Source organism: Podarcis vaucheri, assembly GCF_965113315.1.
Source record: "Podarcis vaucheri genome assembly, chromosome: 18".
NCBI lineage: Eukaryota > Metazoa > Chordata > Lepidosauria > Squamata > Lacertidae > Podarcis > Podarcis vaucheri.
In genome coordinates, this window is record NC_138756.1 from 2,205,330 (window position 1) to 2,221,936 (window position 16,607).

Genomic DNA, 16,607 nt, shown 5'->3' on the forward strand with positions numbered 1-16,607 from the left:
GGGAGGGGGGTCGGGAACACCTGGCCCCACCGCCCCACTTCGGAAAGCTGTTCCGAAGTGGGGCGGGGGGCGGGAACACCTTCTGAAGGCGGGCAGGGGGCGAAAGTCTTTGTCCCCCCCGCCTGCCTTCCCAGGGGCTTTTAAATCGCCCCGGACAGCGGAGAAGTCCTCCGCTGTCCGGAGCGATTTTAAAATGCCGCCCGCCAGCATTTTAAGATAGCCCCGCACAGCGGAGAAGTCATCCGCTGTCCCAGGGTTTTTTAAAATGCTGGGGGTGGGAAGAAAAGCCCTTGTCCCCCCCCCCCCCAGCCTTCAGAAGAGGTCCGGGGACAGACTGTCCCCGGACCTGGTCTGAAGGTGGTTTCCCTAGGAACGCATTAATTGATTTTCAATGCATTCCTATGGGAAACCGTGCATCGCAAGACGAAAAAACCGCAAGACGAAGAGAATTGCGGAACGAATTAATTTCGTCTTGCGAGGCACCACTGTACATTCAAAGACTTATCCCAGTTCCACACACCCCCCCAACAACAAGCAAATAGAGATGTTGTTCTGGAAAGTGGCTTAAAGTAATTCTTTCAGTGGTGGGGTACGGGGATTAAGCCTGAGGACCACGCTCCCTTCTGGGGAGGGCCCCGCATGCCCGTGGTGGGAGGGGCTGGGGGCAAAAGTGGGCGGAGCAACATGTCAGTAGGCTAATTTCTAAACGCAGTGGCACACCACCCCTCCCTCTGGAGCAAGCATGGGGACCTGTGGCGATTCAGGGTCCACCAGCCTCAAGCTGTGAGCATCCCTAAGAGCTGGCTGTGTGGGGGCTGCTTGAGAATTGAGCCTGACCACATCTGGAGTGGGGGGGCCACAGGGTGCCCCATCCCAGGCTTGGAGCCGTCAACGGCTGTTGAGAAGCCAAACAGAACTTCCCTGTTCAGCAGCAGTCTACCACTTTGCTTTCCGCTTTCAGGCATCCCAGCAAGACATACAGTTGGTTGCTGGTGTCAGCCTGGGGGTGCTCTATAGAAAATACTGTAGGGACCGAGAAGCCTCCCCCCCCCTCTGCCCACCCCCCTCCCTGGACTTGTTACCCTCGAGATGTTGGGCAGCGGCTCCTAGTGGCCCCCAGCAGTCCGGGAAGATGGTATACGGAAGATGGGGAATTCCAGCTATGTTATTGCATTGTAATTTTAAATTTTATGTTGTAAACTTTTACGCTGTAGACTTTTATAGACTTGCGTTGTGTGGTTTTACAGGGAAGCCTTTCTGCTGTTCGTTGTGAAGGCCTTTGGCTAGATAGATATAGATATAGATATATAGATATATAGATATATAGATATATAGATATGGATGTGGATATAGATAAAGATAAAGATATAGATACATACATTAAAAATTGATGGATTATTTGAATGCACTGCCGTTTAGGGTATACAAATCTGAGCTAGACAGACTATGGTCTGATTCAATACAAGGCAGTTTCTGTATCCCCAGGACACAGGAAGCGAGAGTGCTGGGTATGGGCAGGTGGGGAAGCCAACTACCGCAACACTCCCAAGGATTTTCAGTTGTCTGTTCCCTAATTGATCTCGCTTTGATCTCTCCCCCCCCCCCGACCCCTTGCAATGTGCCCCTTTTGGCTGATGCTCCTTGTAGCCCACCGGCTCCTCAGGAAATGCCGCAGCGACTCCCCCACCCTTGGTGCGAGGGACGCAGAGCATCGCCTCCAGCAAGTCAGCCCTCCTCCAGGTCAGTACACGCAAGGGAGCCGCCTGCACATGGCAGAACTGGAAGCAAAGCTGTGTGTGCATTTTGCGGGGGGAGTGAGGAGGTTAAGGAGGGGAAGGCAGTTTGTTGGCCCGAATGCTCTTCCAGAGCCATCCCAGCAGATGAGACCTCTTGCAAGTTGGTTCAGACCAGCAAATATGCAGCCTTGCTTGAATCGTAGGCAGGTCAGTTTCTGTGCTCTTTATTGGGGGGACTGGGAAGCAGATCTTGCTCACACTAACAGAACAGTGCAAGTTTGCAGGTCTGACAGAAATCGAAAGCTGTTCAACAGCAAGGGAACCAAAATCTACACTGGTGCTCCCCAGATATATATTTTTTCCTGAATTACAAAGCTGCCACATTTCACTCCTTCCCTCTTCTTTTTAAGCAACCAGCGCTTAAGAATTAGACACCTTCTCTCTGCATTGGGATTGACTGAGTCTCCTCAAATGTAGCCCAGTACAGGAAGTCTCCTGCAGCAGCTGAAGGAGGCTGAGGCCAGGGAAGTTGCTTATTCAGAAACACAACAGGAAGAAGCCTCTGCTGGGTAAAGACACCCCAGAGGCTGACTCTTGGGACCTTAAGTCTCCCACAGCCACTCACCCCCAGACGGGCAACAGGCAGCCTACTTGGAGGTTCTGGGGCAAGAAAGACATCACCCCCAAGCGAATCTATTTATTTGTTGCATTTATATCCCCCCTTTTTCTCAAGGTGGCTTACATGATTCTCCCTCTCCTTGTTTAATTCCCTGACAACAACCCTGTGATTGTGCCTTGTCAGCGACCATGGGATGAGGGCCAGTGTGGTGTGGTTAGAGCAGGGTTTCCCAAACTTGGGTCTCCAGCTGTTTTTGGTCCTGCTAGCTAGGGATGAAGGGGGTTGTAGTCCAACAACAGCTGGAGACTCGAAGTTTGGGAAACTCTGGTCTTCCCCAGATCCTAGCCCGACTCTAACCACTACACCACACTGGCCCTAACGCTGTTCTTTAGTCCATTTTGGAAATCATTGGCCTCCTTAAGAATATAGCAAAGATTCTGGCGATGCATCGGTGGGTGGGGTGCTTATAGAACGGACTTCCTCCTTCACTTCCCTTGTCTCCTCTTCTCGTGCCATACAGAATTCCTCGCGTATTCCCGGGACTGTTATTCCTCCCCCGTTGATCCGCGGAGGGCAGCAGGCATCTTCGAAGCTGGGCTCTCAGCAGAACACGCAGGTAGTCATGCCGCCTCTGGTGAGAGGCGCACAGGTGAGCGGCTTTTCTCCACCTTGGGCTTTCCGCTTCCTTTCCGCCCCCACAGCCTCAGCTTGAGGGGCTCAGTTGGGGCTGCAGCTCAGGGCCAGAGCATGGCACCCTGCAGGCAGAAGGTCCTGGGTTCAGTCTACGGCAGCTTCTCCAAGCAGGGACCCCTTTCTGAAACCCTGGGGGAGCCACCGTCCGTCAGGGTAGAGGAGAGCTTTCCAAACTTTGTGTCGCAACACCTTAGTGTGTCGGCTGCAGTGTGTAGGTGTCTTGCACAAACACTCCCTGCACTCCTCCTGGGGCTGCAAAAGGTGTTAGTTGAACCTCCAGTTTACTGGTGAAACTGAATGGTTGTGTCGTGAAATGATGCATGTCTAAAAAGTGTGTCACCAACATGAAGGGTTTGGAAAGCTCTGGTGTAGAGAGTGTTGAGTTAGATGGAGCACAGTGCTGATCATGCCAGGGTTGCAGGTTCGATCCCTGTATGGAACAGCTTGCATATTCCTGCCTTGCAGGGGGTTGAACTAGACTACGTGGTCCTCAGCATCCCTTCCAGCTCTGCAGGTCTGTGATTCTGCAGTGGGCTCCTGCTTTAAATGGCGCTTCAGTCAGACATCGGGATGCATCAGCTGCTAGCCCTGCTCAGAGGAGACCCATTGAAATCCCTGCATTGCAGGGGGTTGGGCTAGATGACCCTTGTGGGTCTCTTCCAGCTCCATGATTCTATGAAATCAAAGGACATGGATAACTCCATGCTCTTAAATCTTGGTGGGATTCAGTTGGGTGTTTCATTATGACTGGGAGTTTGGCAGGTGGGGAAAGGCTGAAATGTCAGCTTCCAACCTTGCGGTGTGGCCCAAGCGTCCCCTGGAGAGCCAGTGGTGAGAGGGTCACTTCAGGACCCAGGAGAGACCAGGTTGCAAGTCCCACTCGGCCGTGAAGCTCCCTGGCAGGGAGGCAGACACTGCCTAGCTCAACCTAGCCAACCTATAGAATCATAGAATGGTAGAGTTGGAAGGGACCCCAAGGGTCATCCAGTCCAACCCCCTGCAATGCAGGAATCTCTGCTTCAGCATCCATGGCAGAGGGCCACCCAACCTCTGCTGGGAAACCTCCAAGGAAGGAGAGTCCACAACCTCCATAGGGAGTCTGCTCCGCTGTGGGAACAACTCTCACCGTCAGAAAGTTCCTCCTGAAATTTAGTTGGGATCTCCTTTCTTGGGTTTGAGTCCTCCCCTCCAGAGCAGGAGAAAACAGGTTTGTTCCTTCTTCCGTGTGACAGCCCTTCAGATATTTGAAGATGGCTATCCTATCTCCTCTCAAGTCAACCTGACACGGTGGTTGTTCTGAACTATGTATGCCACCTTGAGCTCCCTGAGGAAAAGCTGGGGTATAAGTGGAGGGTCAGTTTTTCTGCCATTTCTTGTCTTCAAAGCGAAAAAGAAGTTAATATTCTTGCTCTCTTATTCCCCCTCCTTTCTGCATCTCCCCCATTGCGCCATCTTCCTCTCTGCCTTCTTCCTCCTTTGGCTGTCACCCTCCGCTCCCCCTCTTTTAAATTTTCTCTTCCATCCCCCCTCGGATCCCATCTATATCAGCCCATCTCTGTGTCTCCCCAGCAAATCCACAACATCCGCCAGCACTCCAGCTCGGGGCCCCCTCCCCTGCTCCTGGCCCCGCGGGCCTCCGTCCCCAGCGTGCAGATCCAGGGCCAGCGCATCATTCAGCAGGGCCTCATCCGCGTCGCCAACGTCCCCAACGCAAGCCTCCTGGTCAACATCCCGCAGGTGAGGAGCTGCAAGAGCGGGGGGGGGGGGCAGGCAGGCGCCACCCCAGAGGCAGCAGCCAGGTGGTTCTGGCTGGGGTCCCATTTATATGTTATATAACTTGTGTTTTAACACAGCTGCAGTGGTTGCCAGTTCACTTCCATGTCCAGTTTGGTTTTTTTAATATATCTTTATTAGTTTAAAATAAATACATTTATGAAAAACAGACGTACATACAAGTAAACAAACATACAATCAAACAAACAAACAAACAAGTAACAGAAAAATCAAACCACCACACTAGAAGATATAAGAAGATTAATATAATTATCGTCATATATACTCCTGGTATTGAACACAATTATAAAATTTATAGAAAATAAATTTAAAACTGACTTCCAATTTATCTCAATTTACTTTGTCTATCCATTACTGTTACATATTTCTTATATAATTTCTTTTTACCTCCCTACAAACTTACATTTATACAATACAGGGATCAGTCTAATTCTGCCAAGATGTTTCCTTTTATTCCATAGTTTTCTAAATATTCTTTAAAGATTCTCCAATCCTTAAAGGCTTTTTGTTTTGGCTGGCCTCTTACTCTTCCTGTCGCTTTCGCTAGCTGCAGATATTCTACCATTAGGATTTACCAATCTTCCGTGTTGGGTATTGTTGGGTTTTTCCAGTTTCTTGCTACTAAAATTCTGGCTGCCTTCTGTGTCCAGTTTGAAGTTGCACGTGTTGGTGTTCAAAGCCCTGAACGACTCAGGCCCCCAAAGTCTGAAAGGCAGCCTCCATCTCTGCAGACCCTCTTGGGTGCTCAGATCAGCAGCGTGGCGATTTCGCTGACTTCAGATGCTTTAGGAGGGGGGTGGTGCTGGGGGAGGGAGAGGGTCTTCTGTGTAGCAGATCCTTTTTTTATATATATAAAATTTTTATTGGTTTTACAAAGTTTTTAAATAACAAACAAACACTTAAAAAACAAACATACACGTATAGTTTCATACCATATTTTCATAAACCTCTTTTCTTGGACTTCCCCTCCCCCCCCCCTTTCTGCATCCCAATGTCCATAATTTTTAGCAACTCCCAATTGTTACTTCCAACTTCTGTCATCTTAGTCTTCTCTATATTCTGACCTTATACCACTGTATCCCTTTGTCTCTGAAAACCACAACACTTTAACATTCATTGAGTTTATAATAGTCCTTAAGGTAACTTTTAAATTTTCTCCATTCTTCTTCCACCGTCTCCTTTCGTTGGTCACGGATTCTGCCTGTCATCTCAGCCGATGTCATATAGTCCATCACTTTCATCTGCCATTCTTCCAAAGTGGGTAGATCTTGTGTCTTCCAATACTTCGCGATGAGTATTCTTGCTGCTGTTGTGGCATACCTCTGTGTAGCAGATCCTAGGCCTTCGAACTCCCCCCAGAGATTTTGGCACCTTCGCTAAACAGATTTTGACAAATGCTGAAGACACATTGTTGTTTATTTAAATTTGTGTGCCGCCCTATACCCTCAGGTCTCAGGGCAGTTCACGAGATAAAACCACAATATAAAAAACACAAAATGCATAATAAAAACAAAAACAGGAACAACCCAGTAATCCCCCTCCCCTCCCGAAACACATTTTAAAGGGGCATTGGGTGTCAAAGTTTTTGCCTGGTGTCTAAAGTTGTATAATGAAGGCTCCAGGTGAACCTCCCTGGGGGGGAGAGCATTCCGCAGACAGGGAGCCACTGCAGAAAAAGCCCTGTTATTGTGTTGCCACCCTCTGGACCTCTTGAGGAGGAGGCACACAAAGAAGGACCTCAGAAGGTGATCTCAGGGTCCAGGCAGGTTCATAGAGAAAGAGGCAGTCCTTAAGGTATTGCAGTCCTGAGTCGTTTAAGGCTTTATAGGTCAGAACCAGCACTTTGAACTGGGACTGGAAACTGATTGGTAGTGAGTGCAGTCAGACCAGGACTGGTGCATAGTAGTAATAATAATAATAATAATAATAATAATAATAATAATAATAATAAATTATTTATACCCTACCCATCTGGCTGGGTTTCCGCAGCCACTCTGGGTGGCTCGCCACAGAATTAATGATAATAATAATAAAGCAATAAAACATCAGACATTAAAAATTCCCTGAACAGGGCTGCCTTCAGATATCTTCTAAAAGTCAGCTGTTTATTTCCTTGACATCTGATGGCAGGGCATTCCACAGGACAGGCACCACCACCAAGAAGGCCCTCTGCCTGGTTCCCTGTAGCCTCACTTGAGGCAGGGAGGTGGAGCTCAGTGCCCTGGTTGAACGATGGGGGTAGAGACACTCCTTCAAGTTGCTCAAACCGTCTTGCCCTGGTGAGCAACCTGGCTACTGAATTCCGAGGGGTATATTTTCAGAACCTGCCTTATTTTTGTGACTGCAAAGCCTGTTTTAAAGACTTAAGCCAGGCCTTTGACCATTAAACAATCTATGATCTTTTAAGGGGGGGGGGAGTCTGTTATTACAGGTTTTTTCAGTGATTTTTAAATTACTACTATGCTATATCATGCTGTACACCACCATAGGATCTTTGGATAAAGTGCAGTATATAAATGGAATAAATACAAAATAAAGCAAAAAGTGTTTTTGATATTGTAACCTGCCATAGGACCTTAGGGTGAATGGTAGGCAATAAACTAGGATGGTGATTATGATAATATATCATTATTTCATAAAATTTATACTCAGCTTCATTGTTTTTTTAAAAATGAATAAAACAAGAAAACTATTTAAGATTATTATTTTAGCCCAGGGTCTCCCAAACTTGGGACTCCAGCTGTTTTTGGACTACAATTCCATCATCCCTGACATTGGGTCCTTCTAGCTAAGGATGATGGGAGTTGTAGTCCAAAAACAGCTGAAGACCCAAGTTGGGGAAGCACTGTAATCTAGCCAAAGGCCATGACAAGTTTGTAGCAGTAATATTAACAAGATAATGCAGAACAGACACCTGCAATATGAACTGGCATCCGTGGTGTGGGCAAAAGGAGACAGCGGAAAATGAGCTTAATTTCAAATTAAACCTCCCAATCACCAAAGGAGCTTACAGCAATTTTATCTGACTCATTGTTCCCAATCCTTTTTGCAGCCAGTGATCAAATTACTGGTCACAACTGTCAAAACTTTTAAAAACAAGCAAGCAAGAAATGAGCTATTATTTCAGTGTGACGGCACCAGGGCAGTGCAGTCTGCATGAATCATAAGAGTCCCAGAACCATAGGGGTTGGAAAGGGACCCAAGGGTCATCTAGTCCAACCCCCTGCCATGCAGGAATCTCAGCTCAACACCACCCCTTTTCTTTCCTTCCCGCTCCCTCAGGCCTCGCCAACTTCGCTCAAAGGTGCGGCCGTGACGGCGGCCCAGGTGAACGCTGCAGCCACTGCCACCAGTGTAGCCTCCATCGTCAACTCCAATGACTCCCCTGCCAGCCGCCAAGCGGCCGCCAAGCTGGCGCTGCGGAAGCAGCTGGAGAAGACGCTGCTGGAGATCCCTCCGCCCAAGCCGCCAGCCCCCGAGATGAACTTCCTGCCCAGCGCGGCCAACAACGAGTTCATCTACCTGGTGGGCTTGGAGGAGGTGGTGCAGAACCTCCTAGAAGCTCAAGGTAAGAAGAGGGATGGGCACACACATTCTCTCCTCCCTCAAAAATCCTTCTTTTCTCCTTTTTAAACTGGAATCCAAGGCTACCTTCACAGCATACGTTTAAAGCAGGGTGATATCCCTTTAAGCAGCTGTGGTGTCCCCCAAGGGATTCTGGGAGCTGTAGTTTGATAAGGGTGCTGAGAGTTGTTGGGAGGACCCCGCCCCCATTCCCCTCCCAGAATTCCCTGCGGAGATGGAAGGATTGCTAATCCACTTCATTTATTTAGTAAGAATAAGGGTAGGACCTGAACAATGGATTCAGATGACTAGAAATGCCACAGCAGGCAGAACAGCCTGAGCCCAAAGAAACCCAGACATTTCCTTTAAAATGTAAAACATGCCTGTAATGGTTCTAGGGGTTGCTCGTGTGTAAGCCGGTGCTTATCTCCCCGGCTGGATGCAAACACCTGGCAGGGTTGCCAGAGTGAACCTTTCCTGTCCGGACAGCCACTCTCCCGTGGCTGACTCAATCGCTGGCAGAATCCGTCCGTGGGCGTTTCTTAAACTTCTTCCAGCAAAGAAGCTCTTTGACGCCTAGTCTCCTCCTACTCTCTCTGCGCGAAAGCCTTCTGCGCAAGGAGGGCGTGGGCAGCGGAGGACCCCTACTCTCCCCGCTGGTCCCTGGCAAGGAGTCATGGGACCGCCTCGCCGCTTCCCCCATCTGCCCCCTTCTCCACTGGTGCTACACTGATTCTCTTCCCCAGAAGATGGGCTGCCTCTCCCAATCCCGGGACGCTCTCTGGAATCCCTCTGGCTTTTGCTCTCTCCCTCTGGCACTGATGGCAGTTCCCTGACAATGCCCATCTGACATGTTGGGCCTCCAAAAAGAGGACGTGTCTGTCTGGGTTTTCCCAGACGTATGGTAACCCTACAAATGACAATAAAGGAGAGTCCAACTGAACATTAGGAAGACCTTTCTGAGGGCAAGAGCTGTTCAACAGTGAAACAGACTTTCTCAGAAGGTAGTGGGCAGCTCTCCTTCCTTGAGGCTGTCAAACAGAGGTTTCTGTCACCTAGGCACCAAATGTCTCCTTGAACCAAGGTTGCAGTTGCCGAAAAGGAATGTCCAGTTACCATTGGGGGGCAAGAAGGCTCTAAAGTCTTATTTTTCAAATGTTGGACTGACCCTGATTGATTCTTAGTTAAACGTCTGGCTAGTTCAGATGACAACCTTGAGCCTGGTTAAGAACTTTGAGAACTTAAAGAAGAATCCAGGGGCAGCCCACATATTTATTGGCCCATTCCAACCTGGCTGCTCCTGCGCAATGAAAGCATTTTGGCTCCCAAAAGGCATTCTGATTGTGCAAATAAAGTTTAACAGATAGACTTCTACAGGATGTGGTATCAGTGTGCGAAAACCGTCCGGGTCCAAGGATCCCCAGGCATGCACTTCCAGAGTCAGCTGCCGTCTTAGCGCCTGGGCATCGTAAGCTGGAATTTCCAACAGGGCTCGGGTGTTCTTTCCATCTCTGCAATTCTGTGACCTGCGTGCATCCCACAACTTTGGGCAATTGATGGGTTGGGGGTGGGGAAAGGCTGTCCTGTTTTGTTTTTTCTTCTTCTGGGCTGACTTACTCCGTTTCTCCCTCCCCCTACAGGCAAGGTTTCTGCTGCCCCTTCCTCTCAGGACCCCTACACATGCGTCCAGTGCAAGACGGACTTCACCTGCCGGTGGCGGGAGGAGAAGAGCGGCTCCATCATGTGCGAGACATGCATGTCCTCGAACCAGAAGAAGGCGCTGAAAGCCGAGCACACCAGCCGGCTGAAGGCTGCCTTCGTCAAGGCCCTCCAGCAGGAGCAGGAGATCGAGCAGCGGATACTGCAGCAGGCGGCCTCCCCCGTCCAGACCAAACCTGAGCAGATCACACAGCAGCATCACTCGCTCAAGCAGGTGGGGACGCTGCACTTTCCCTTGCTTTTAGCTCATAAGAACCGAAGCATTGAAAGGGGTCCTGAGGGTCAACCCCCTGCAATGTGGGAACAGGCAGCTCTTCCATACAGGAACTGAACCTGCAACCTTGGCGTTATCAGCAGCATGCTGTATCCAACTTAGCTTTCCAGTTAGTTTGTTCTGCAGGCCCAAGGGGAGAGCCATTTCCCCACCTGTGCCAGGTGACAGTGGTATAGAAATACAAGATCATTGGCCGACCTCACAGGGTTGTTGTGGAGGATGAGGCCTGGAGGAGGAGAGCTCTCCTTGGAGGAAAAGGTGGGATATATGGCTCCGTGGTCGGGCTGGGCAATAGATTGGTAGATCGTCCCAAACTGGTTTGAAGTCCATATGATAGTGGTTTCATAATTTGTGACCGGGCAGTATATCACAAATCATGGTGTGTGTGCTGTGCAAAAATCACAATGTGAAGCCAGCCAATGCCGCTACCTAGCTCCACAATATTTTAGACATTGTGATGTATCGTATATGTTTAGCTGGTAATATATCACGATGTTGCAAACCAGCTATTGCCCAGCCCTACTCAGTGGTAGAACCACATGCCTTGCAAGCAAAAGATTGCAGGTTCAATCTCTGGCGCTTCCAAACAGGGTTGAGAAGGACTTCCTGCCTGAAACCCAGGAGAGCTGCTACCAGTCAGTGCAGTGGTACCTCTAGTTACGAACTTATTTCGTTCCGGAGGTCCGTTCTTAACCTGAAACTGTTCTTAATGAGAGGTGCACTTTCGCTTATGGGGCTTCTTGCTGCCTCTGCGCCGCCAGCACACGATTTCCGTTCTCATCCTGGGGCAAAGTTCTCAACTCGAGGGAACTCTTCCAGGTTAGCGGAGTTTGTAACCTGAAGCGTTTGTAACTCGAGGTACCACTGTATAGACAGTACTGAGCTCGATGGAGCAGTGGTCTGATTCGGTAGGAGGCAGCTTCCTATGTTACAAATGTAATAAAATAAATAATAATAAAATAAGTTTATACAATTTGCAATCAGATGAACAGGGGTGGGTCCTAAAATAGGGAGGGGTGGCTGGGTATAATGACCGGCCAGCTAAACCAGGTGAGGGGAGTCAATGGGTCTCAAACCCACCGTTACGGGCTTCTCCTGCATGCGAAGATCGGCTCCGGTGGATGGAGCGGATGAGACCAAGAGGGGGTCCAGTGGTCCTGTGGAGGGAATTGAGGGGCAGGTGGGGCTCGTCCACCTGGGAAGGGAGCCCATTAAATAGAAGAAAGATCCTTAACCTCTGCTGCCTTGCGGGGTATCTTTGGGAGAAAAAAAGGCTCGGGAATAAACCCTACACAATTCCGAAGTAGAGTCCCTAAAACAGTTGGGTGGCGCCTTGTCCGCCTCCTTCTGGCAACACCTGCAGCCCACCTGGTGTCCACCATCTTGCTCTGATTTCCTTTGGACCCCTCAGAGAGGCTGAGAGGGGGGTCTTGTCATCTGGGCAGCCCAGGACTTTCAGATACACTGCCCAGGCTTGCACCCCAGGGAGCTGCGGCTCACCAGTGGTTTGGTTTCGCCACCGGAGATGCCCACCATTGTCTCTCGAGACAATGCCAGCTACAATATACCGTATTTTTTGCTCTATAAGACGCACCTTTTCCCTCCTAAAAAGTAAGGGGAAATGTGTGTGTGTGTTATGGCGAGAATGCAGGCTGCGCAGCGATCCCTCTTGCTCTGGCTTCTGAGATTCCAATTTTTTTTTTTTCTTGTTTTCCTCCTCCAAAAACTAGGTGCGTCTTATGGTCCGGTGCGTCTTATAGAGTGAAAAATACGGTGATGCACATGCGCACACCTCTCTTGGGTGCCAAGGACCAGGGGAAAGAGCTGCGTCTTCCAGCATATAGTGGAAGTGCTCTGTCATATGGACTGACAGCTTGGTTCGGTGTCAGGAAGCTTCCTCTCTGCCTGTTTAAAACAATGAGGGCTGGGATCTTAACTTTGATTTTAAGGGGATGACCATGACTCCGTGCTTGTAGAAGGTCCTAGGACTTGGCTAGGCTGAGTGTTGCCTGGAGCACCACCACTCAGGGCTAGACCACCTGTTATGCCTGCAGAAGGTCCCAGGTCCGATCCACAGTAGGGCGGAGAGACACCTCAGTCTGACACCCTGGAGAGATGCTGCCGGCCCGTGCAGGAAATACTCCACTAGCCAGCCGCTTGCAGTATGAGCCCAACCTCCATCACCCTTACGGATCTAGAACAGTGTTTCCCAAACACTGGCTGGTTTTGGACTACAATTCCCATCATCCCTGAGCACTAGGGTGATGGGGGTTGTAGTCCAAAAACAGCCAGAGACCCGAGTTTGGGAAACGCCGAATGCTTCCCAGAGTTCTCCCATGGGCACAGAGCGGGACTTTTGCTCCGGCCTCTCTCACCTTCCTCCTCTCTTCCCGTTTTCCCTCCCCCAGGCCTCCAGCCAGCTTCCCCGCAGCGCCAGCACCCCCCGCGGAGTGTTGCATGCATTTAGCCCGTCGCCCAAGTTGCAGAACGCCGCCTCCAGTGTGGCCGTGCTTGGCGGCAGGCAAGGTAAGCGTGCTCAGAGACCCGCCGGCAAAGGAAGTGCTTGCACTTGGAAGAAGACTCTCGTCAACGCAGGTAGACCACTCGCTCCGAGAACCCTCTTAAAAACAAATATTTGCCGTCGCTGGCTGAGCTCCCTTGCCCAGCCAGCGAACAGAGCAAGGCTGGCTCTTTTCTCTTCTCTTTTCTTCTCCTGGGTGAAAAGGGTGCTTCTCCATTCCTTTAATTAGCATTATTACTTCTCCCTCCGTCTTCCCCTCTCTCTTCTTTGGTGCCTTTTGCAAAGCATTCTTGGGACTCCAAACCGCCTTGCAGAATTTCCCTCCTGGGACGCTTTCTCTCTCTTTCGGTGGCTTCTCAGGGCCCTGCTTTTAAAACTTTGATTTATGATTGTTTGTGTTTTTTGTAGAGTTGGGAGGGGGCCCACAGGGTCACGCAGCCCAAACCCCTGCAGTGCAGGAATGCAATTTTTAATTGATTGGTTCACATTTGCATATGGATGAAAAGAATCTCATTGTCTTTTGGGAGGCTTGTGGTGGGGGGAGAGGCTGTAGCTCAGAGGCAAAGGGATAATACGACAATTTATAATAATAATAATAATTTATACCCCGCCCATCTGGCTGGGCTTCCCCAGCCACTCTGGGCAGCTTCCAACAAAATATTAAAATACAGTAATGCACCAAACATTAAAAACTTCTCTGAAGAGGGCTGCCTTCAGATGTCTTCTAAAAGTCTGTTTCTCTTTGACATCTGATGGGAGGGTGTTCTACATGGCAGGTGCCACCACCAAGAAGTCCCTCTGCCTGGTTCCCTGTAACCTCACTTCTCGCAGTGAGGGAACCGCCAGAAGGCCCTCAGTGCTGGACCTCAGTGTCTGGGCAGAAAGACGGGGGTGGAGACGCTCCTTCATGTTAGTGGTTTCTTTAAAAACCACAGACTCAAAAGGTTTGTGCTTTTTCACATTGCCAGCATAAATGAACATATGATTCAGTAACTGATCCTTTTGATACCTTGCATTCTGCCCCCCCCCCAATGTTTTTTTTATAGAATAGTAGAATTGTAGAGCTGAAAAGGACCCCGAGGGTCATCTTGTCCAACCCCTGCAATGCAGGAATCTTTCTCGAGGTGGGGCTCAAACCTCCGACCCTGAGGTTAAGAGTCTCTAATAGCCTCGTGCTCTACCGACTGAGCTTTGCCTCCAAAACCATCCGCACGCTCCGGCAGAGTTTGCCATTAGCGGGAACGATTGTCAGTTACTGTATGTGCAGACGTTTGCTGTGCCACACACACCCCCCTGACCCCCTCTTTCCTTTCTTTCTTCCCTCCCTCCAGGTGGGACGCTGAACTTTGTCAACCCCAGTCTCGCTGTGCATAAAACTGCCGCCTCGGCTGTGGACCGCCAGCGTGAGTACCTCCTAGACATGATCCCCCCGCGATCCATCTCTCAGTCTGCCACGTGGAAATAACGCAGGAACCTCCGCCTAGAGTGGAAGACTTCTCCCTTTTTCTTCTTGTTTTTCCCCCCCGTTTCCCCACCCTCCCCAACCCAACCTTCGATTCCGCAACCCGCCCAGCATCCCACCACCCGGTGGGGAAAACGACGACAACAACAACAGCAAGCCTGCTTTCAATCCTCGCCCGGATCACGCCTGCAAAGGTCGCAGGAGGGAAAAGCTTGCTCCCACCAGCGCCGCTCTCAGCAAGGAATGGCGGCAGAGGGGGGCACCGACACTTCCCTGCAGGGTGGAACGGACACTCGGGGAGGTTGCAACGGACATTAGGCAACCGGACTTTCGCATTTTCATTATTATCATTTTTGTTCTGCTGTCTTCGAGAGGAGAGTCGCCCTTTATCATTCTTTCCTGCTGGCCACACACACCCTCAAACTTATTTTGTCTCTCTTATTAGCATTTTTTTTGGAGGGGGGGGAGTTACATGTCATTCTTCCCCCCAGCCAGCAGTAGTACAGAACGAGGATTAATTGTGCAAGAAACTTGCTCTCTCTCTCTGTCTTTCTCGCCTGCTTTCGTCCCATCCTCCCCTTTAAAGAAAAAAAAGCCGCTTTTTTTTTTAGTTCCTTTTTAGATTTTATCGTTGTCGTTATTATTATTATTATTATTATTTCCGTTTCTGAGCGATCGTACAACGGTCGTTAGCGATCAAGGATGTACTATTTCCCGCTCAAGGAAAGTGGAACTGGGACCCAGCGCTTGTGGAGAGAGAAATCCGCAAAGGGGACGGACTGGCTCCAGCCCTGCCTTTTTCGTTTTTGCTCTGCCCCCCCCCCCACAATTCCCGTGGTGGCAGCGTGATAAACGGAGGGGGCAGCGAGGGGGTTGTTGCGGTGGAGGGGGCATGAGTGGCTTCTTAAGGTTGTTGGTTTTATTTTTTAATTAAAGACAAACCCGCTGATAACTTATGTTGTGAACAAATGCAAAACGGACTCTCCGCCCCCCCCCCCCGAAGATGTGGAGCGACAGGACTCAGCGGGGAGGGGGGCTGCGTCAAGGGGGGGTCGGAGGCGTACCTGTCTTGTCTTTCTTTGAAATAAACAGGATCCTGTCTCAGATAGATGTTTTGCCCCGGACATTTGATAGCCCGAAAACTTTACCGGACAGTTTAAAAGGAGTTCCCTTCATCTGGAGAGAATGAACTGGGGGGGGGGCTGAGCCTCTCTTCCCCCTTCCCCACCTCAAACATCCCAACAGGGATCAAGGAAGAAGAGATGTATCATTTTTTCTTAATTTTTATTTTTAAATCTCTACTGGGTCCCTCCCACCCCCTCTCCTCCTTCTGCCGTGTGCTTTCTGTGGCCGGGGGGGAGTTGTACTTTGGATCTCCAGGAGCAATATGCAGTTTTAGGCAACCTGGAATAAAGAAAAGATCCGGTGGATTTTGGAAAAGGAAATTTTGTGGGGAGGCTGTTTTTTTTTTTTTTTTTTTAAGAAAAGGGAGTGAGAGAGAAAATTGATTCAGAGATAGCGCCTCCCTCAGCCGCCGTTTGCTACCATTTTTTGGGGGGGTGCAAAACGGCCTTCGTACTCTTTGAAGAGTTTTCCGCAGGGCTGGTCGCTGTCCTCAAAGCACAACCCAGACGCTGATCACAGTGCCCCAGACTTCATTCTCCTCCTCCCAACAAGCAAATTCTCTCCCCCCTGCCCCCCGCAAATGTTTAATTTCTAGTAGCACCTTGGGTAACCTTTATTTTTGCTTTAAATTGCATTCCCCACCCCTACCCCCCCCCACACAAAAAACAGAATACTCCAAGCTTTAAAATCAAAGGAGCACCTACAGTTTGTTCCCTCTTTTGTGTTTTTAAGGTTGTTTAAAAAAAAAACTTTTATTTTCTAGAGGTGGAATTACAGCCCCTGTTTTTAAAATGACTTATTCCTAACAACATGTTGGTACTAGATCTAGTGCTGATAGGAGAGGGGTTCGTTGCAAAATAAAAAATAAAAATTATATAAATATATAAATATATATATCTATATATAAAGAGGAAGGGGTGGGGAAGGGTTAATGCAGTTGAACCTCTCTCTCTTTTTTTCAGGCAGGTGGGGCAGTGGGGAGCCAGTCTGGTATTTTGTTAGCAGCAAGTTAGATACTTAATTTAAAATAAATTTTTAAAAATGCAAAAAAAAAATTAGAAAACAACCATTGCTGTACAGGGGTGGGGTGGGGAGTGAGG

The 16,607-nt window shown here is 49.4% G+C and overlaps 1 protein-coding gene across 11 annotated transcripts in view; it reads left to right on the forward strand.

Annotated features, from left to right (window-relative positions):
- GATAD2A (GATA zinc finger domain containing 2A) overlaps positions 1 to 15,854 on the forward strand; it is an 83,691-nt gene extending 67,837 nt beyond the window's left edge. For 9 of the 11 annotated variants that reach the window (XM_082206414.1, XM_082206420.1, XM_082206415.1 and 6 more), the window contains 7 exons: positions 1,648 to 1,740; positions 2,876 to 3,004; positions 4,597 to 4,785; positions 8,125 to 8,410; positions 10,047 to 10,339; positions 12,808 to 12,994; positions 14,252 to 15,854. In XM_082206414.1, the coding sequence (XP_082062540.1) occupies positions 1,648 to 1,740; positions 2,876 to 3,004; positions 4,597 to 4,785; positions 8,125 to 8,410; positions 10,047 to 10,339; positions 12,808 to 12,994; positions 14,252 to 14,385 (1,311 nt within the window). In that variant the 3' untranslated portion in view covers positions 14,386 to 15,854. The remainder of the gene's footprint in view (positions 1 to 1,647; positions 1,741 to 2,875; positions 3,005 to 4,596; positions 4,786 to 8,124; positions 8,411 to 10,046; positions 10,340 to 12,807; positions 12,995 to 14,251) is intronic. The other 2 variants (XM_082206413.1, XM_082206418.1) reach the window with 2 other exon arrangements.
- The last annotated feature ends 753 nt before the right edge of the window (positions 15,855 to 16,607 follow it).